Raw genomic sequence first — 18,401 nt, 5'->3', positions numbered from 1 at the left:
TCCCGCCCGCTGGCACGGCAGCTGCTAGTTTTCCCTCGCGAGGAGGCGGCGCGGCGCTGCCTCGCGAGCATGTGGCGGCGAGGGGGGCTCGGCCGGGCGCCGCGCGGTTGCCTCTTAGCAGCCCTGCTGGTGGCGGCGCTCTGCGTAAGCCCCGGGGCTGCGGGGGCGCCTCCTGCGGCCGGGGGCGCCGAAGCTCGGTGCGAAGGTGAGGACGACCCTGGCGCGGGTAGCGCCGCGTGCTGTGCGCAAGATGGCCTCCCTTCTGCTGCTATAATTAGCCGGCCGGCGTGTGGTTAATTAGCGCATGGCATGCATGCACCCGCCGCCTCCTGTGCTGGAGGTCCCGGGTCCGCCTGTGTGCACGGGGGCTCCTCTCCCCAGCTGAAGACGAGAGGCCGTTTTTGCAAATTGCGTGGAAGTGTAGTGTGTGGTGTTGGGTTTTTAATTTAACCTTGCATACGCATTCACACGATAAATTGCTGTCTTGCAGAGGTAGTTATTCGTACAGCCTTTGTTTCCTGCGCACTTGCAAATACTGATTCACGTAATCTTTGTATGCAGCGCCCGGCCCTCTAGATCAGTCTTCTTCAAACTTGGCAACTTCAAAGATGCGTGGACTTCAACTCCCAGAATTCCACTGGCTAGGGAATTCTGGGAGTTGAAGTCCACGCATCTTAAAAGTTGCCAAGTTTGAAAAACACTGCTCTAGCTTGCTGCACTAACGCTTATTTGCACAATAAGGGATTCTCACCAGACAGCCCTTCGCGCAGTACTTTTTCAAAACTAGTCCAGTATTCCTTCCACAAATAACTCACAATCTTGAAGGCATATTTACTCACACGCAGCCGTTCTTCATCTTGCAAAGCTTACGGCTCACACAACAGTTCTGTACCACAGGCAGCATTGCTTTTCATTGATCTTGGGAAAAACAGCTTCAGCCAGAGATGGCTGTAAATCTGAGCCCTCCTGACAGCTTCTTATTGCAAAATAGGTGTATTTCAGTGTCTTTCAAACTTGGCAACTTTTAAGATAGGTGGACTTTCTGAGTTAACGTAGATTTTACATTCTCTTCAAGGTCACAGAAGATAGCTGGGATTCCTTGGCTTGTCTGAGAATCAGTAGTTACCCATCTGAAAGTTGCTGAGGTTGAGAAACACTGCTGCAGGCACTGAGGCAGAATCTCATCCGCATCTCCTGTTCAGCCTAGAGTCAAGATACCTACTGGAATCAGCATGCCATGCTGGTGAATGGCATTCATGGTGGCTGTTAATTCATTGGAGAGCATGCCATGGCTGGCTCTTGCTGGAAGTCGCATTTGGATCATCTTTTGTTACCCCAAACTTCTTTGATACCCTGACAGAGCAAGAAGCTTTAGAAAGACGTGGAAAGGCACTTTTGGTGGGGCTTTGTGCCCATTTCCTAAATCCCTCTGTCGTGCTTTCTTGAGGAAAAGGGGGGGAACTCTCGTTACAGTTCTGTTTGGCAACATCATAAACCACCAACCAACTAAAATCACATCTTAATTTTGTGTATGATGCAGACTGAGTCCATGTACTTGGCTTAGGGTTCAGGAGTAGTGCAAACCCAGTTACGTCATGACTCTAGTAACCATGGATAAATGTATTACACAAACAATCTGCAAAGACGATGGGCCTGGGGGAAAGTTACTGTTATTAAAAAGTTTCCTTCTAAAGACAAGCTGAATCCAGTGACCTTAATGGCACGTCATACTAAGCCATGGCTTCTAGAATAAACCACAGTTACCTGAGTTCACCACTTTAATTGATAAACCATGGTTTGCAAGCCATAATTGCTGGATTCAGACAGCACATCAAGTCCAAAATGTAGGGGGCTTAGGGTAGTGTGTGAATCTAGTTCAATGCTAACCCAAGTTGCAAGGAAGGAACCCATTAAGACAGACTATTGAGAAAACATGCATGACCATGGATCAAGGAACTGTATTTTAGAAACACTAAGCCATAATGTGCATTGCTTGATGCCTGAGCCAGCTCTGCCAACTATTTATAACTACAAGCTTTGCAGTTCCAAAGAGCAATTGCATGCAACAATTAACCATTAACTATCAATTAACTATTGTATTTGGAAACGGGACAAGTGAAACTGTTTTGCATTTAAAAGCAGCCTGATTCACCAGGAAGTCCCTGCGTGCAGTGCCTGATGCAGAGGGGTTGGGTGACAAGAGGGCCCAGTGGGTGGTTCCCTGGAAAGCTGGAGAACCCCGACACAGTCTCCCCACATGCCTGCTGACACACCTTGTGGAGAATCTGGGAGGGCAGTGTAAGTGACTTCAAGCAGTCATATTCTCCCTTCCTAGGTGACCCACCCACCAGCCACTACCACCCACATGCAATCAGAAAAGGAAGGGGTGAGGTCCCTGCACCACCAAAAGTGCCCAATAGAAGCTAGGCAGATGCCACCCCTGTTCCCATTTTGCCCACCAATGAGTTTTGTTGGGTTCCTTTTTTGCCCTCCGTAATCACAACGAGGCTATCTTCAGTTGTGTTCTACATATCTCTGCAATATACATGTGATTGAGTTCTTGGTTAATAACAGTTTGCAGAACCTGCTCATGTTCTTCATTGCCTGTAGCAGGCAAAACCATTTGGGGCATGAGACTTTATCACTGGTTGCAGGCCAAAGAGGAACAAGGGTCCCCACCCCTGTTGCATCATCACTATTGTTAACCCCTCCGAGAACCACTTGTTGTGCCAACAGCAAGATGGAAAACACCAGGGGGGTCCACAGAGTATGGTCAAAAAAGTCAGGACAGTGGCTCTGGCTGTGATTGAAGCTGCCATACAAAACAGGCAGTGCTTCAATCACAATGTCACACCCTTGTGGTCACCACCTTGACTTTTTTGACTACACCCTGTGGATACTCATGAAAATACTTTTTTGTTGTTTATTCGTTTAGTCGCTTCCGACTCTTCGTGACTTCATGGACCAGCCCACGCCAGAGCTTCCTGTCGGTTGTCAACACCCCCAGCTCCCCCAGGGATGAGTCCGTCACCTCTAGAATATCATCCATCCATCTTGCCCTTGGTCGACCCCTCTTCCTTTTGCCCTCCACTCTCCCTAGCATCAGCATCTTCTCCAGGGTGTCCTGTCTTCTCATTATGTGGCCAAAGTATTTCGGTTTTGCCTTTAATATCGTTCCCTCAAGTGAGCCGTCTGGTTTTATTCTCTGGAGTACGGACTGGTTTGATCTTCTTGCAGTCCAAGGCACTCTCAGAATTTTCCTCCAACACCACAGTTCCAAAGCATCTATCTTCCTTCGCTCAGCCTTCCTTATGGTCCAGCTCTCGCAGCCATATGTTACTACGGGGAACACCATTGCATCAACTATGCAATAGTTGGATTAAACAAAGTAAATAAATGTTTAGGTTGACTGTACTGCCAAGAGGTCTTCTGAGGTTGTTGTTTATTCGTTTAGTTGCTTCCAACTCTTCGTGACTTCATGGACCAGCCCACGCCAGAGCTTCCTGTTGGTCGTCAACAACCCCAGCTCCCCCAGAGACAAGTCCGTCACCTCTAGAATATCATCTATCCATCTTGCCCTTGGTTGGCCCCTCTTCCTTTTGCCTTCCACTTTCCCTAGCATCCGTATCTTCTCCAGGGTGTCCTGTCTTCTCATTATGTGGCCAAAGTATTTCAGTTTTGCCTTTAATACATTCCCTCAAGTGAGCAGTCTGGCTTTATTTCCTGGAGTATGGACTGGTTTAATCTTCTTGCAGTCCAAGGAGCCCTCAGAATTTTCCTCCAACACCACAGTTCCAAAGCATCTATCTTCCTTCGCTCAACCTTCCTTATGGTCCAGCTCTTGCATCCATATGTTACTACTGGGAATACCATTGCTTTAACTATGCGGTGTAATGAATGCCTATTCTAAAACACTCTCAGTGAGCAGGAATGCAAAGATATCTGATTTATTAAAGAATAGTATGCAGGATCACAAAGAAAGCTGAGAATGATAAAAGCGCGCCAAATGCAAACTAAAAACCCTCGGTACAAATGAGATCCCTTCCCCCGTATAATCTTCCCAAGCTCACAATCCCAGGTGCTCCTAACGGCTTCTGATGGTCTGTGGGAAAAGTCCTTGAACAGAGCACATAACCCAAACATGTTCCATTGAAATGAACATAGATAACAGAGCTTGGTACAAGGTTTCACAGCAGCTCCCTCCCAAACAGAAACGTGCGTCAGCGCCATGGCATGTGAAACGTTACGATGTACAGTGCACATTGAAACAGTGAACATGACATACTGCCCCCCCCCCCAAAGAAAACACTAAACAGCAGGCTTTAAAGGGTACGCCAAATGGAAACGGCAAATTAAATCAGGGGCATTAACGTGGCGAGCAGGCACCCATTCAGGATGAGGAAAGTGTTTCCATCGGACCAGATACTGGAGGGTGCCGCGAAGCTTGCGAGAATCAACGACTTCCTTGACCTCAAAGTGCTGTTGGCCGTCAATCATGATCGGAGCAGGCGAAGGAGGTTGGGGATGCCAGCAGGAAGAGTGGTGGACAAGCTTGAGCAAGCTCCAATGGAAAACAGGGTGCAAGCGTTTCAAATTGTGAGGCAGATCCAACTTAACAGTAACTGGATTGATAAGACCAACAATAGGGAAAGGACCAATGAACTTGGGAGCAAGTTTTTTAGAGGGTTGTGGGGACTTGATGAATTTGGTAGATAGATACACTTGATCCCCAATCTTGAAATCGTGTTGCAAAGAACGATGCTTATCGGCTTGAAACTTGTAGGCAGCCTGGGCATCAGCCAAAGTCTGTTGAATCACCGGCCAGGAATCAGCAAGCTTAACAGCCCAGTCAGAGGCAGAACATGTTTGGGGAGCGGGTTGTGGCAGTTCAGGGATGGGAACAAAGTCGTGACCAGAAACCACACGAAAAAGGGTCTGCCCGGTGTTCTGATGGACAGCATTGTTGTAAGCCACCTCAGCAAAAGGCAGCAAGTCCACCCAATTGTCCTGATGGTAGTTAATGTATGCTCTAAGAAATTGTTCAAGGGCGGAGTTCAAAATCTCAGTATATCCGTCAGTCTCAGGATGGGATGAGGTGGACAGCGCCTGTTTGGTGCCAATCAATTTTAAGAATGATTTCCCAAACTGGGAAGTAAACTGTGTCCCGTGGTCGCTGACCAAACGGGAGGGGCTACCGTGGAGACGGTAGATGTGGATGAGAAATAGGCGCGCCAATTGCGGGGCCGATGGAATGGACACACATGGAATAAAATGGGCTTGTTTGGAAAAAAAATCTTTTACAACCCAAATGACAGTTTTCTTCTGATTGGGAGGAAGATCCACAAATCTAGATAAAATAGTTAAGAGCAGAGACATCACACTGACAACAAAGGTCCGCATGTCATGTTCACTGTTTCAATGTGCACTGTACATCGTAACGTTTCACATGCCATGGCGCTGACGCGCATTTCTGTTTGGGAGGGAGCTGCTGTGAAACCTTTGTTGTCAGTGTGATGTCTCTGCTCTTAACTATTTTATCTAGATTTGTCATTGCTCTTCTCCAAAGGATTAAACATCTTCTGATTTCCTGCCTGCAGTCAGCATCTGCAGTAATCTTTGCCCCTAGAAATACAAAGTCTTTCACTGCCTCTACATTTTCTCCCTCTATTTGCCAGTTATCAGTCAAGCTGGTTGCCATAATCTTGGTTTTTTTAGCTGCAAGCCAGCTTTTGCACTTTCTTCTTTCACCATCATAAGGCTCCTCAGTTCCTCTTCGCTTTCAGCTATCAAAGTGGTATCATCTGCATGAAAATACTACTTCAGCTTTAGTTCAGAAAAACATGAAGTTAGCTCGCCTTAGTTACAGGCAGAGGGAGCGAGAGGAAGGCTCTGATAAGCAGAGGTGGCCTTCAAGAATGGTTAGCTGGGCATCCCCAAACTGAAGTTAGGAGATATGTAAAGGTGGTCTCCCTGTTGTATCCTGAACTTTAAAATACATTTGTGTTTCCTGTGGGTGGGATAAAGGCATCATAACATTACCAGATTAAGAATGATAGCCTTGCACTTTTACTGCAAAAATTATTAGCATGGGTAGGAAAAGTCTGGGTCTTGAACAGCTCTCATGGAGCTGCTGTTTCTGATTACAGCAAGAATACACCAAATTGCCATGCCTCCAAATGTATATTATTGTATATCGTCTTTGAATATACATCTATTTGGGGTATGGGATCTGATTTCAGTCTCATGATTGCAGGAAATGCAACCATGTTCTGGGGTGTCTAAACATCTAAAAATATCTTGCAGCATAAATATGGCATTGAGCTCACTTTGGGAGATGGATAAATAAATAGTGACGGACATAAGTATGGACACCTGGAGAAAGAGAATTAGAGGAAGTTGATCACCTTTTTAGGTGGGCACTCATCTCCAGCTGGCTTGCCCACCTATTTCTCCATCTTCCCAGCCACTTCTTCTCATTGCAGTATCACTCTTGGCTACAGCTGATGGCCTTGCCTTATTCCCACTCTCCCCACAAAAGGCTTTTCCCAGGAAATGCCTGTTTAGATACATCGATGGATCTTCTGAAACTGCCCTGTGCATAGGACAGTTTGTGGCAGTTCTAATATTGTGGCCAAGAATACTGCAAGGACATGCCCATGAAGGTCACCAGAATTCCAACTCACTTTGAAGGAGCCCTTACTGTATAATATTTGAATATATTGCATCAAATTAAACAAATGATAACAGTGCAAGGCTTTCCCAGTATTTCTTCTGAAACTTAGCAGCTGCCACTGTCAATTGGTGACAGGCTCATGGACACCTTCCAAGGGAAACCATCCTCATTCCACTGTGAACCAGAACCCAACCAGCTTCTCCAGCTTTGTTAACTTATAACGAAAAGTCACCAACTGACTAGAAAGTTATTGCAAGGTATTTAAAAGACTCTTGCATTATGGATTTTGGGATTTTTGGTTGTTTTTGGTCTTCACCATGGGAGGAATGGAAATGTCTAATCACTGAGATCTCTCACATTTATGAAGAAAATGCTGAACTCAGTAGAGAGTTGATGGGATTAAACCATAATTTTAAAGAAAAAGGTTTATACGTGCTGGAAGACTGGAGTCATGTCATTTTATGAGGAACTGCATCCTTTTGACCATATTCCACAAACTGCTTTGAAAGGCTGGCCTTCAGTGGAACAACCACCTGTAAATATAAATACATTTTTAAAAAGGATTTCAGCCACTAAAGCACTTAAACCTCTACGCCTTAAAGATAAACATTTTTCAGACAACTCCCTCACTTGTTCCAGGGTTCTAAGAAATCATTTGATTGATCGGTTGTTTGACTGATTGTTTGCTTTACTTAGGTTTCTAGACTGCTCCAGTCACACTCTTCAGTGGCTAAGCATGCCTCCATACAGCCATTCAGTTAAAAACATATTCGATAGATCATGACAGAGTAAACCATCATCATAACCTTTCATCCGCAGCCAATATCCTAGCACCACTTCCCCTTGGGACAATAGTTTCCACTTCACTCCATCCCCAAAACAGCCCTGCAGAAGAGCCAGGTCTTCACTGTCTTTCGGGATGCTAAGAGGGATGGGGCCATCTTATTTCTGAGGATGGGCTATTCCAGTGGGTGAGAGGACCACCACAGGAAAGGCGTATCTCAGGGTCTCTGGTGTTAGGACTCCTTTGGAGGTGGGACCTATAGCATACATCCTAGATTTCACGCAATGGCCAGAATCTACCTGGAGCAGGTAGTCCTGAAGATAGCCAAGTTATAAATACTAAAAGTCTCTAAAGGTAACAACCAATGCCTTTAACTGCATCCAGAAGCTTTTGAGTAACCAGTTCTCACAACAGTCGTGTTACATGGGCAAACTGAACTGAGCCTATTACTACCCAGGCCACTTCAGCTTCTAGATGGTCTTCAAGGACAGTCCCATTAGATGAATTGCAGTAGTCCAGATATGAGGTGACAAGAGCATAAATGACTATTAACAAAGCCTCCTGGTCCAGGAGCAGCCACAATTCATGCACAAGATGAAAGCTGTACAAAAGCAGCTTTCACTTGCTCTTCCAGACTCCAGATTGTGAATTTGTTCTGTGCAGTGGAGCACAACCCTGACCAGAGCCAAAGATGGACTTTCTCCAGAATTTGCCCATTTGCCTATTTGGTTGTAGATTCATCAATTAGTATTACTGAAAGCAATGTTCAGTCTTGTCTCCCATGGTAATTGTAGAGTTGTCTCAAAGGAAAATAGACCCAGTTTCTACAGAGCTTTCCCCAGTGCTAAGGAGAAGTATTGTCCCCCAGCCTAGAAAATTATACTGGCATGAAACTTGCTGCTCCCACTGTCAATTCCTATCTTGCCTCTATTGTCTCTGTTTCAAGTCATTGCATTCAATCAACTTTCCTCCAAGGTCATGGGTGACAAGCTAAACATTTCTAGAAGCTGCCCTTGGAAGGTGCTGGAATAAGAGAGGAAGACTGCTGTGATCACCAGATGCAGCTATTATAAGCATGACTTATGCCTGTCTAATTCATGGACTCAGGAATGAGATGAAGGCAACATCTTGGGGACATGGCAGAAAAAGTTACCTGGATATCTTTGTGCTGCTGTTAGGTACAAATGGGGAAATGGCCTGTGCTTGTAGGTGTGTGATATAATACAACTGCAAGCATATGATAGTGTCTTGCCTATACACAGGCATTGAAAAAATTCTAGGAAGGAAGGAGTTTTGACATAAAATGAGTTCAGAATTTTATTCTTTAGGTGTGAAAATAGTGGTTTTCATTTTATGGAATACGAATGAGTTCTATCCCTCAAGTCAATGTTGGAGGATTTTGGTGATCCATTTGTTTAACTTACACATTTTGTGTGTGATGTGTGTTTACTTTTTCACTTATTCTTCTTTTTACAGTGTGTCAAGATTTTTTGGAAAGATTTTACAGTTCTTTGAAAGAAAAACATTCTGATTTCTCCATGGCATCTATAGAGGAAGAATTAATTAAGACTTGCATGAATACAAAAGGCAAAGAAAACCGCTTGGTATGACCCTCTCTCTCCTTTCCATAAGCATAGTTTAGATAAATGTTTGTGTCCTTCAAGTCAATTTTGACCCCTAATAAATTAATTGACACAACCCTGTAGTTTTCTTGACAATACTACAGAACTGATCTGCAATTTCCTCCAGAGTGTGTGTGGGTTTTTTTAACCCAATATTTTTGTTCGAACTCACACCCCTGGTCTTCCTAGTCTTCTGAAGTTGTCTCCTGTCCAACCACTAATAAGACTCATCCCTGTGTAGCTTCCAAGCACTTGAGATAATTTGGTTCAAAGACTTACAGCTATGAAACTTAGGGAAGAGAAGAGAGATGCTTTTGTCATGAAGCATTAACTTTACATTTGTGTTATTTTTCATAGTGCTATTACCTTGGGGCTACAGGAGACGCAGCCACCAAGATCATTAGTGAAGTCAGTCGTCCAATGAGTGGCCATGTCCCTGTGACAAAAATCTGCGAGAAGCTGAAGAAAGTAGATATTCAGATTTGTGAACTCAAACATGGTATGATGAAATCAACATGCAAAACAAATGTAGGCAGTTAAACATGTGATTAAGAACTTTTAAGCACTTTGCACAGTATTTGCTATTTGTTACTCCTCCTGGAAAGTCAGGGAATATCCTGATTTCCTAAAGACATGGGCTCTTACATGCACAGTCATGATTATATGTTTATGAGTAACACAGAGAACCATCATTTAATCATTCTTTGCCCTTTCTGGCCTGGACATGAGCCCAGAGAACTGCCAACTAAACAGTGTTCACAGGGATCTCCTCAAAAATGTTAACATGGTGGTCTCAACTGTGTGATCAATGCTCTACCTGTTTTTTTATGTGTGTCTAAGGCTTATCTTGCCCCTGTAAAGATAACTCTATCTTCATGAAGATCAATAGGATAATTTAAATGTTAATAACATGGTCAAACCATTAATAAGTAACAATAATTATTTACAGCAGTTCCTCTTTTAAACATTACCACTCTTTTCCAGCTGATACTAGCCGGATTCAAATTTCTAAATCCTTAAACAAACCACAAAACTTAGATCATTAGAGCCCCCTTGGATTCCACTGGGTTCATGCCTTCAACAACATCCCTTTCCCCTCACCCCATGGAAACAAAAACATTAATTACTAATGTCCCTTGTCTCCCATACTCCATATTTATAATTGTCCATTGTTTGGGAGGGGGGAAGAATGCCAGAGCTTGAATAGAAGGAGCATAAACAGAAGATCTGTTGTTTAAGAAAGGTGATCAAAGGCATTAAACACCCTTGAAAGTTTCCCACTTGCCATGGCAGTAGTTATGGCTTTCTGATCACCAGCAACCCATAAAGCTGCCACGCCACCAGTTCTCATTCAGGTACCTTCTAACTGGCATCATTACACATCCTTGCAATTGGAGCCCAGATGTCCCTAGGTAGGTAGCTAGATGTTATTCTAAGAGGGTGGGGATGGAACCAATGTAAAATCTGGTATGTTGGGGCATATTTTATTTATTTATCTATCTATTTATTTATCAGATTTGTCACCACCCATCTCCTCCCATCAGAGGGACTCTGGGTGGTTCACAATAATAAATAAAACAATAAATATACAATAAATTTACAATATATAAAAATACAATATTTAAAACATTTACCAATATACAATAATTATAGATAAAAACAGAGTCCAAATGGCAGATAATAACAGTCCTTGTATGCGATGAGTGCACTAGGGCACTAGCCATCCCCAAACATGATTACTCCCCTCCCCACCCCAAGCCCTGTGGCAGAGCCAGGTCTTCAAATTCCTCCAGAAGGCCAGGAGTGATGGGGCTAACCTCACCTCCAGGGGCAAGATGTTCCACAGGGCAGGAGCTACTGCAGAGAAGGCCTGCCTCTTGGACCCCACCAGATGGAATTCTCTTGCAGACAGGGTCCGCAGCATGCCCTCTCTGCACGATCGGGTGGGATGGGTTGACGTAACGGGGAAGAGGCAGTCCCTCAGGTAGCCTGGCCCCATGCCATGTAGGGCTTTAAAGGTGATAACCAACACCTTCAATTGGAACCGGAAGCAAACTGGTACCCAATGCAGCTCGCGAAGCAATGGTGTTATATGTGCCCTTCTAGAGGCACCAAAAATAGCCCACGCAGCTGCATTCTGGACCAGCTGTAGCTTCCGGATACTCTTCAAGGGTAGCCTTGAAGAGTAAAGTGCATTGCAATAGTCTATATGGGAGATGACCAGGGCATGAGTGAAGGGCCTCTCGCTCCAGGAAAGGGAGCACAACTGGCGCACAACACGAAGTTGTGCAAAGGCCCTCCTGGCCATGGCTGCCACCTGCTCTTCAAGCAGGAGCTGTGAGTCCAGGAGGACCCCCAGATTATGCACCAGGTCTGTCTGGGGCAGTGCAACCCCATCCAGAACCAAAGACGACAAGGTCCCAGATATGGAAGAGCCATTAACCCACAGCCACTCAGTCTTACCAGGGTTCAGCTGAAGCCTGTTGTTCCCCATCCAGACCCCTACAGCCCCCAGGCACCGAGAGAGGGCAGTCACTTACCTCATCTGGGATGGAGATGTACAATTGAGTATCATCAGCATCCCGTGGTGATGGATGATCTCACCCAGTGGTTTCATGTAGATGTTGAAAAGGAGTTGGGAGAGAACCAAATCCTGCAGCACCCCACAAAGGAGGGGCCGAGGGTCGGACCTCTCACTCCCTATCACCACCAATTGGGACTGGCCCTGGAGAAAGGAAGTGAACCAGTGCAAAACTACGCCTCCCACCCCCAACTCCCTGAGCCGCCCCAAAAGGATACCATGGTTGATGGTATCAAAGGCTGCTGAGAGGTCAAGAAGAGCCAGGGTGGATGCACTGCCACCATCCCGCTCCCACCAAAGATCATCCATAAGTGCAACCAATGCCGTTTCCGTCCCATATCCGGGCCATATCCCATATCATAAAGTAATGTCCATATCTCTTTGCTCTGAGAGCTTACAGGAAGATGGATTGTATAGACCAGTGTTTCTCAACCTCAGAAACATTAAGATGTGTGGACTTCGACTCCCAGAATTCTCCCAGCCATGCTGGCTAGGGGACTTCTGGGAGTCGAAGTCCACACACCTTAAAATGGTTAAGATGGAGAAACACTGGAATAGACCGTTCTGATAGTTGCATTCCTAACATTCCTTCCTTATTCAGCCACTAAACTACTCATGTAGATGGGCACTGTGGTTGCAAAGACACCATGACAGCATTATAAGACTGTGGTTGTGAAAGAGAGAACAGTGGCACACCTACATCACTGTCTGGGAGATTTCTATATCTGCTGTCACTGCGACCACATGGCAATCCTCAGCTGCCATGGATATGTTTCCTTTAGAAGCATACTATATATTTAGGACATCTTAGGTTTGCATTTTTTAGTGTGTGTGTGTGAGAGAGAGAGATTACTGATTCTACTTACTGTATTAGCAAAATTCTAAACAGCTGTACACAGCCTTGGGTCCAAATATTAGCCATGCTCACATTATCAGTCCAGAAACATAAACCTAAATAACTTTAAGGAGGGAATCCAAGTTTTCCACAGAATTTGGCATTTCACATTAAGAATGGTGACCAAACCGCATACAAAAAAGAAAAGGAGAATTAGAACAATTGGTGTGGCTGTGTGTCTATAGAGTCATATTATTAATTATTTCCATATTAGAAGACACCACATCATTTGAGGCTTTCTGCATTCAAAACATAGAAATGGAGTGACCAAAGGAAAAAAAGTTTACGAAGATGTGAACTAGTCAAAGAATGGGGACCAAAAAACTTTCTTCCCTATAATGCAAAAAGATACACAAAAAGAATTAGAAGCTGGGCCAATGAATTAAGGGAAGAAAACAGAATCTGTGCAGCCTTTTCCACTTGACCCTAAGGATGACACAAACATCCCCCAATTCCTTTTTTTCTGCTGTGTCCTCAGTCAATGTCCTCCAACCAGTCCATCAGTGTTGCTGTTAGGGGACCTCTGGGAGGGAGGGGTTGGTCATTGTAGGCCAATTCTTAAAGTTGGCTGGGGAATTCTGGGAGCTGAAGTCCACACATCTTAAAGTTGCCAAGGTTTTGAAACACTGCCCTAGGCTCATGCATCACCCCTCCCCCTTCCAACCTGATCACCAGCTGAGAGCCCTGATTCCTTGCTGATGAGTTCCTTGACTCAGTTGCTTTCTTGCAGATGGTTATTACCAGGCTAGGTAACCCCCTTAGCTGCAATGCACCATGATAACTAAGTGACACTTTTATGTTCAGAAAAAAATGTCAAATTCTGAGTGTGGGAAAAGTCCCCCACGGAATAAATTTGACAAAGTCTTGAGAAACAGCAAAAAAGTTTTATTAACGTTCTTGCAAGGATGGGTGCCCAGCCAAAATAGGCACACCCCTTCACACAAAGCATGCAGTTTTATTCCCTACCCCCGGCCGGTGGAATCCCTCCTCCTGTTCCCCATTGGATAGGTACTTGGGAGTTCACAGCCTATCCAAGATGCCTTAGATTTTGCAGGAAGTCCCTCCTTTGTTTATATCTCCCATTCCTCACTTTTTACCTCCCCCAGTTCCTTATTTATTCTTTTCCTTATAAGGCAGCTAACCCCCTTGGAGTAAGTAGGTCGGGGTTGTGTCTGACCACAAAGCTTGCTAGAACTGGTGTTGAGCATATTTTCAGCATCAGTTAGGCAGCTTCTTTCCTTAACACCTGTCAGCATAGAGGTATTATCTTCTGTTCCCCTGACCACATATTCCACATCCTTAATAATACGGTCAAGCAATTCTAGCTACTAGAAAGCAAGCTTCAGTTAGCAAGTTGCTGAGAAAGCAAGTCCCCCACCTGCAAAAACAACACCACTATCCCCACTTTCTCACATGAGGAAGTGCCATGGAGACTAGCTCCGTTGTTATCAGGCCTTGTGATATTCTCTGAGCATCTGTTGATCTCTACAGTATTCATGGCAGGCTGGTTTGGTATATAGATATAGATGTAGGTATATGACTTGGGTTGTCTGCTTTTACAGAAAGACAGCTTGATTTAACTTCGGTAGATCTATCCAAGATGAGAGTGGCTGAGTTGAGAAAGATCCTGGATAGCTGGGGAGAAATTTGCAGAGCTTGTGCTGAAAAAACAGACTTTGTGAACCTTATTAAGGAGCTTGCACCCAAACATACAGCTCCAGCTGCTAGAGCTGACCTTTGATGGATGCCACTTGCCGTGAGCACATGAATGCTTACTACACAGCCTAAAGAGTGACGTCATGACTGGATTTCATTCACTGGGACACTTCCGAAGAAACAGCTTTAAGAACTTGCTGCTAGAAGTTCACGGACCTCAAGGACCTCTGTAGTAAAGTAGAAGGAGAAAGAGTTCACTAGATGGAAAGATGGACATGATCAGTGACTAGACAAGAAAGACTTCCCAATCTTAAAAGCACAGAAAAAATTTGTAGAATCTTTTGCAGTTTGATTAACAGACCCAGACTTGAAGCACAGTAGAGGATTGCTGGGAGGGAAGCTCAAAATAAGAAGTGGTTTGTCTAGATTTCAGTCCCTGCCTCCACCTCGGCTAGGTGATGGCCTGGTGACCTGTTTGGATCGCAGTTAATGTGCCCCCGATTGGTGGAGTCCCCTGCTTACTTTCTCCTCCCATCCATGCAAGGAAATGGTGATCTTGGGGTGTCTGTGTGTGAGATCAAAATCATCAAGATGGCAGATGGTGCATTACAATGCAGGCCCTCCCCCTTTTGTGCATGTGTTGACATCACATGCATGTTTGAAGTGGGCAGGGCTTGCATCGTGACACTCCTTCTGCCACCTGGTTGATTTTGTCCCCTCCCCTGCAGGTGCCACTGCAGGAAAACAAGTGCCACCTGCTTTCCCTTCCATGGGTATGTCTTTTGTGGACTGGTAAAAAAGCAGTAACCACGACCACTGTTTTATAGTGCTTCCAGTCCCTTGGTCTCAAAGGGGAAACTTGGCAGAACTTTTTATCAGTTTCCCCCTGTATGAAAAAAGAAAACAGAGAAATGGCCAACATTTTACTTTTCAACGGCTGACTCTGTCAAAAGAGAAGGAAGCAAAGACCCAACCTTTCTGGGCAGGCAGCCAAGCTGCCCACTCTGAAATAGCCATCGAAGGCAAAGAGCAGGAGCGAGGGGGAATTGTGAATTTCTTCAGATCTTTGTCACTGAACATTATCCAGGTTTTCCATGAGTTCTACTAATACATAACTGAGGTCTGAACACCACAGTTGTGAAGATTTGGGGGCTACATGGATCTTTGGTCTGGTGGAAGCCAAACAGTGCATTCCACCACAAAACTCTCATGTCGTCAGGTGGGCTTTGGAGATCTGAATGATGATCCACTTTCTGATGCACATGACTCTCTTCATTTGCTTGCTCCGCTTTGGCCTCTTCTATGCGCAATCTCCAGGTGACTCTGCTGTTCAGTTTGATGCAGTTCTGTGACCATGCTTTGTGTCTGGGCGTTTAACATAGCTTGAAGCCTTCTAGCTTTGCTAAGTGCCTTGACTCATAGAAGGTTATCACTTGTTTTCCTTGTGGTTTGGTTTTCTGCCCACTTTCTCTGTTCTTTTGAGGTCCTTTTGATTTGGATTTATATAAGAGTTTTCTTTTCTTTTTCCCTTTGGGATTGGAAGCCCCCTGACCTAAAGGTTTAGATATACAGCCTCGTGACCCATGCCCATATGGGCTTGTGGAGAAGGCTCAACTCCTGAGCATATCCTAGTCTGTGTTTATCAGGACCTGAGCGGAACAGGTCATGCAAGAAGAATCTCCGGTATGATGCAGTTGAAGCAGTTTGCCACGAAGGAACGGGCCCTTAGCAGCGATGTGAAAGCCTGAAGCATTGGGCTGCAGTTAGTGAAGCTAAAGTTGGTACTGGGGTGTCTGCAGGAAGGGGGTCAAGATCAACATCAATCATTTGATCAAAGCCCCTGTTTTTACATGGATCACATTTATGTGTGTTAATGGGAAGGGGGTTGGCCGCGGCTTTACTCTGATGTATTCAGTCCATTTGTTCACACTAAAATTTTAATTGTACTTTCTCTTGTTTCAAAAACAACGTAAGTGGCTTTATGAGCATGCCTGTTGGAGTTGACATACCCCCTAATATATAAAGCAATAATTTTCCATTGTAAATAAATGTTTGACGTGTGTAGTTTTTTTATGTACATCCTACTCTACGGCTAAAATGCTCAAGGCAGCCTACGGTATGTGGTTCTTTTCCTGAGCCATTTTATTCTTTTTCAAAAATTCTACTGCAAGTTTTAAAAGAGAGATGTGAAGACAACTCTATACTGTGCCATTTTATTCTTTAAAAAATTCTATTTCAATTTTAAAAAGAGAAATCCAAGGAAAATAATATACCATGTGGTTTTATTCTGCCTACACACCTATGAGGTAAGTTAGGGAGCGTTCATGACTACTCAAAGCCGGGTGTTGACCACACAGTTGTAGTCACCAACTTGATTTTTTTCACCCCCTCCCCTAGTTACCCCTGTTTATGTCCAACATGGCCTCTGGGAACAGTAGTCCAACTTCTGAATGAACCCTGTGGAGTAATGTTCTGACCACTTGGTAGTACTGCTCCAGTAACTCTTAAAACAATCCAACTATATGAAATCAGGTTCAAAAGGTAATTTATTTATTTAACCCAGAGCATTCCCATGTGGATTTACCAGCCAACAAAGGAAAAAGTAGTCTTAAGCTTGCAAGTACGTTGCAAGAAGAAACTTGGGTCAAAGTGGGTTGGTGATGTGGCCATCAATTTTAATTTTCTAATGCTGCTTTAAAGACTTGAATTAATTTTCTGGGTGCTCCTTTGTTCAGATGTAAATAGAAATGTAAAAATGGCAGTGCCTGTGAGAAAAATTACCCCTGCGAAGGGTAATTTTTCAATCCTCTGACAAGCTGAGGGAAGTAATAATGTGCAAGTTTATTTTCTGTAGCCCAAAGTCAAAGATAATTAACCTGTACTTTATGAAAAGTTCACAGTTCTCAGAGAGACAGAGAATGATTTAAAAATCATTTGAAAAAGATTTGGAAGAAATTAACAGCTGTTAAAATCCGTCTTTGAGAGCATCAATCTTAGAATCCCAGTTTGTGATTTGCCAGCTGGTGAGAAAACCTGGGTGCACCTGCAGTTTGGTCAGAGTTGAGTACATCATAAAAACTGAACAAGGAACCTCAGTCGAAAGAGGGTAAAGTCCATTCAGATTGCAGTAAATTTGTCATCTGTTGTGTCATCCAGAAGAAATGGGGCAATGTCTCTCAGGAGGCCCACCAGGTCGAAACTAGCAAAATGTTTTCATTACTATTACATTACTATGATGTTACATTAAAGGTAGCCCTTGACTTATGACCATTCATTTAGTGACTGTTGAAAGTTACGACAGCATTGAAAAAAGTGACTTACAACTGGTTCTTGCATATCACAGCGTCCCTGTGGTCGCATGATCAAAATTCATGTGCTTGGCAACCAACGTGTATTTGTGATCGTTGCAGCATTTCAGGGTAACATGACCGTCATTTGCAACCTTCCCAGGCAGCTTCCAACAAGCAAAGTCAAAGGGGGAAGTTGGATTCACTTACTGACCATGTGATTCACTTAACGACCATGACAAAAAGGTTGTGACTCACTTAACAACTTCCTTGCTTAGCAGCAGAAATTTTGGTCCCAATTGTGGCCGTAAGTTGAGGAGAGGACTACCTGTACTATGATGGGAGGGGAGATTTGCTGCAGTAGGTCATCAAGCCAGTGGGAGGCTTTGCCATCAGTTTAGGTATCCCACGCACAGCTCTTTCATTTTTTCTACAGTGCACATCACAGAGCCAGGATGCTCACTCTGCACTAAAGGGGAAATTTTAAATACTAGCGTACATTAAAAAGAGCTGAGGGCACCTCTCCACAGAGCCAGGATGCTGCTCCTGAAGTCACATCTGACTCCTTTGCCCCCACAACAGCATCATCCTTGGGTCAGACCAGTTCTCTTCAGCAAAGTCTCTGATGTGCAGTTTGAGGAGCTGAGCTCCTGCCAATGATCAATGAATGAACCCTCCTCACCCAAACATCAACCACAGGGTGAAGGAAGGATAGGCAGGGGTGTTTGGCCCTGACCGGTGGACATTTTGCTCTCAGAAAGCAGCGCTCTGCTTTTATGACCAAGGGGAGGAAGCTCAGCCAGTGTTCTGAGGGGCTGCGGGCAGACAATGGTGAGGCATCCTGGGACTGTTTCTGAGAGTCAGGGAAGTATTTCGGGAGTGAAAATCCTGGTTGGTATGGTA

General features: G+C 44.5%; 1 protein-coding gene across 2 annotated transcripts; it reads left to right on the top strand.

Moving 5' to 3' along the window:
- Window positions 1-52: 52 nt before the first annotated feature.
- Window positions 53-16,407, top strand: CDNF (cerebral dopamine neurotrophic factor). 2 transcript variants are annotated; one of them, XM_063308208.1, is made up of 4 exons: window positions 53-205; window positions 8,934-9,061; window positions 9,437-9,578; window positions 14,118-16,407. In XM_063308208.1, exons 1-4 carry the CDS (start codon window positions 70-72, stop codon window positions 14,294-14,296), a joined length of 585 nt encoding a protein of 194 aa, XP_063164278.1. In that variant the 5' UTR covers window positions 53-69; the 3' UTR covers window positions 14,297-16,407. The 2 variants fall into 2 exon arrangements, with proteins under 2 accessions (XP_063164278.1, XP_063164279.1); XM_063308209.1 differs by lacking the exon at window positions 53-205 and adding an exon at window positions 8,486-8,635.
- Window positions 16,408-18,401: the final 1,994 nt, after the last annotated feature.

Source organism: Candoia aspera, chromosome 7 (genome assembly GCF_035149785.1).
Source record: "Candoia aspera isolate rCanAsp1 chromosome 7, rCanAsp1.hap2, whole genome shotgun sequence".
Classification (NCBI taxonomy): domain Eukaryota; kingdom Metazoa; phylum Chordata; class Lepidosauria; order Squamata; family Boidae; genus Candoia; species Candoia aspera.
The sequence above is the reverse complement of the archived record's forward strand: the minus strand, read 5'-3'. Positions and strand labels throughout refer to the sequence as shown.

What these genes read in the sequence shown, in the direction of transcription:
- CDNF (XM_063308208.1), top strand. Translation starts at nt 70, where the DNA reads ATGTGGCGGCGAGGGGGGCTCGGCCGGGCGCCGCGCGGTTGCCTCTTA. An exon ending in CGCCGAAGCTCGGTGCGAAG is followed by an intron (nt 206 to 8,933) that starts GTGAGGACGACC and finishes TTCTTTTTACAG; the next exon opens with TGTGTCAAGATTTTTTGGAA. An exon ending in GATTTGTGAACTCAAACATG is followed by an intron (nt 9,579 to 14,117) that starts GTATGATGAAAT and finishes CTGCTTTTACAG; the next exon opens with AAAGACAGCTTGATTTAACT.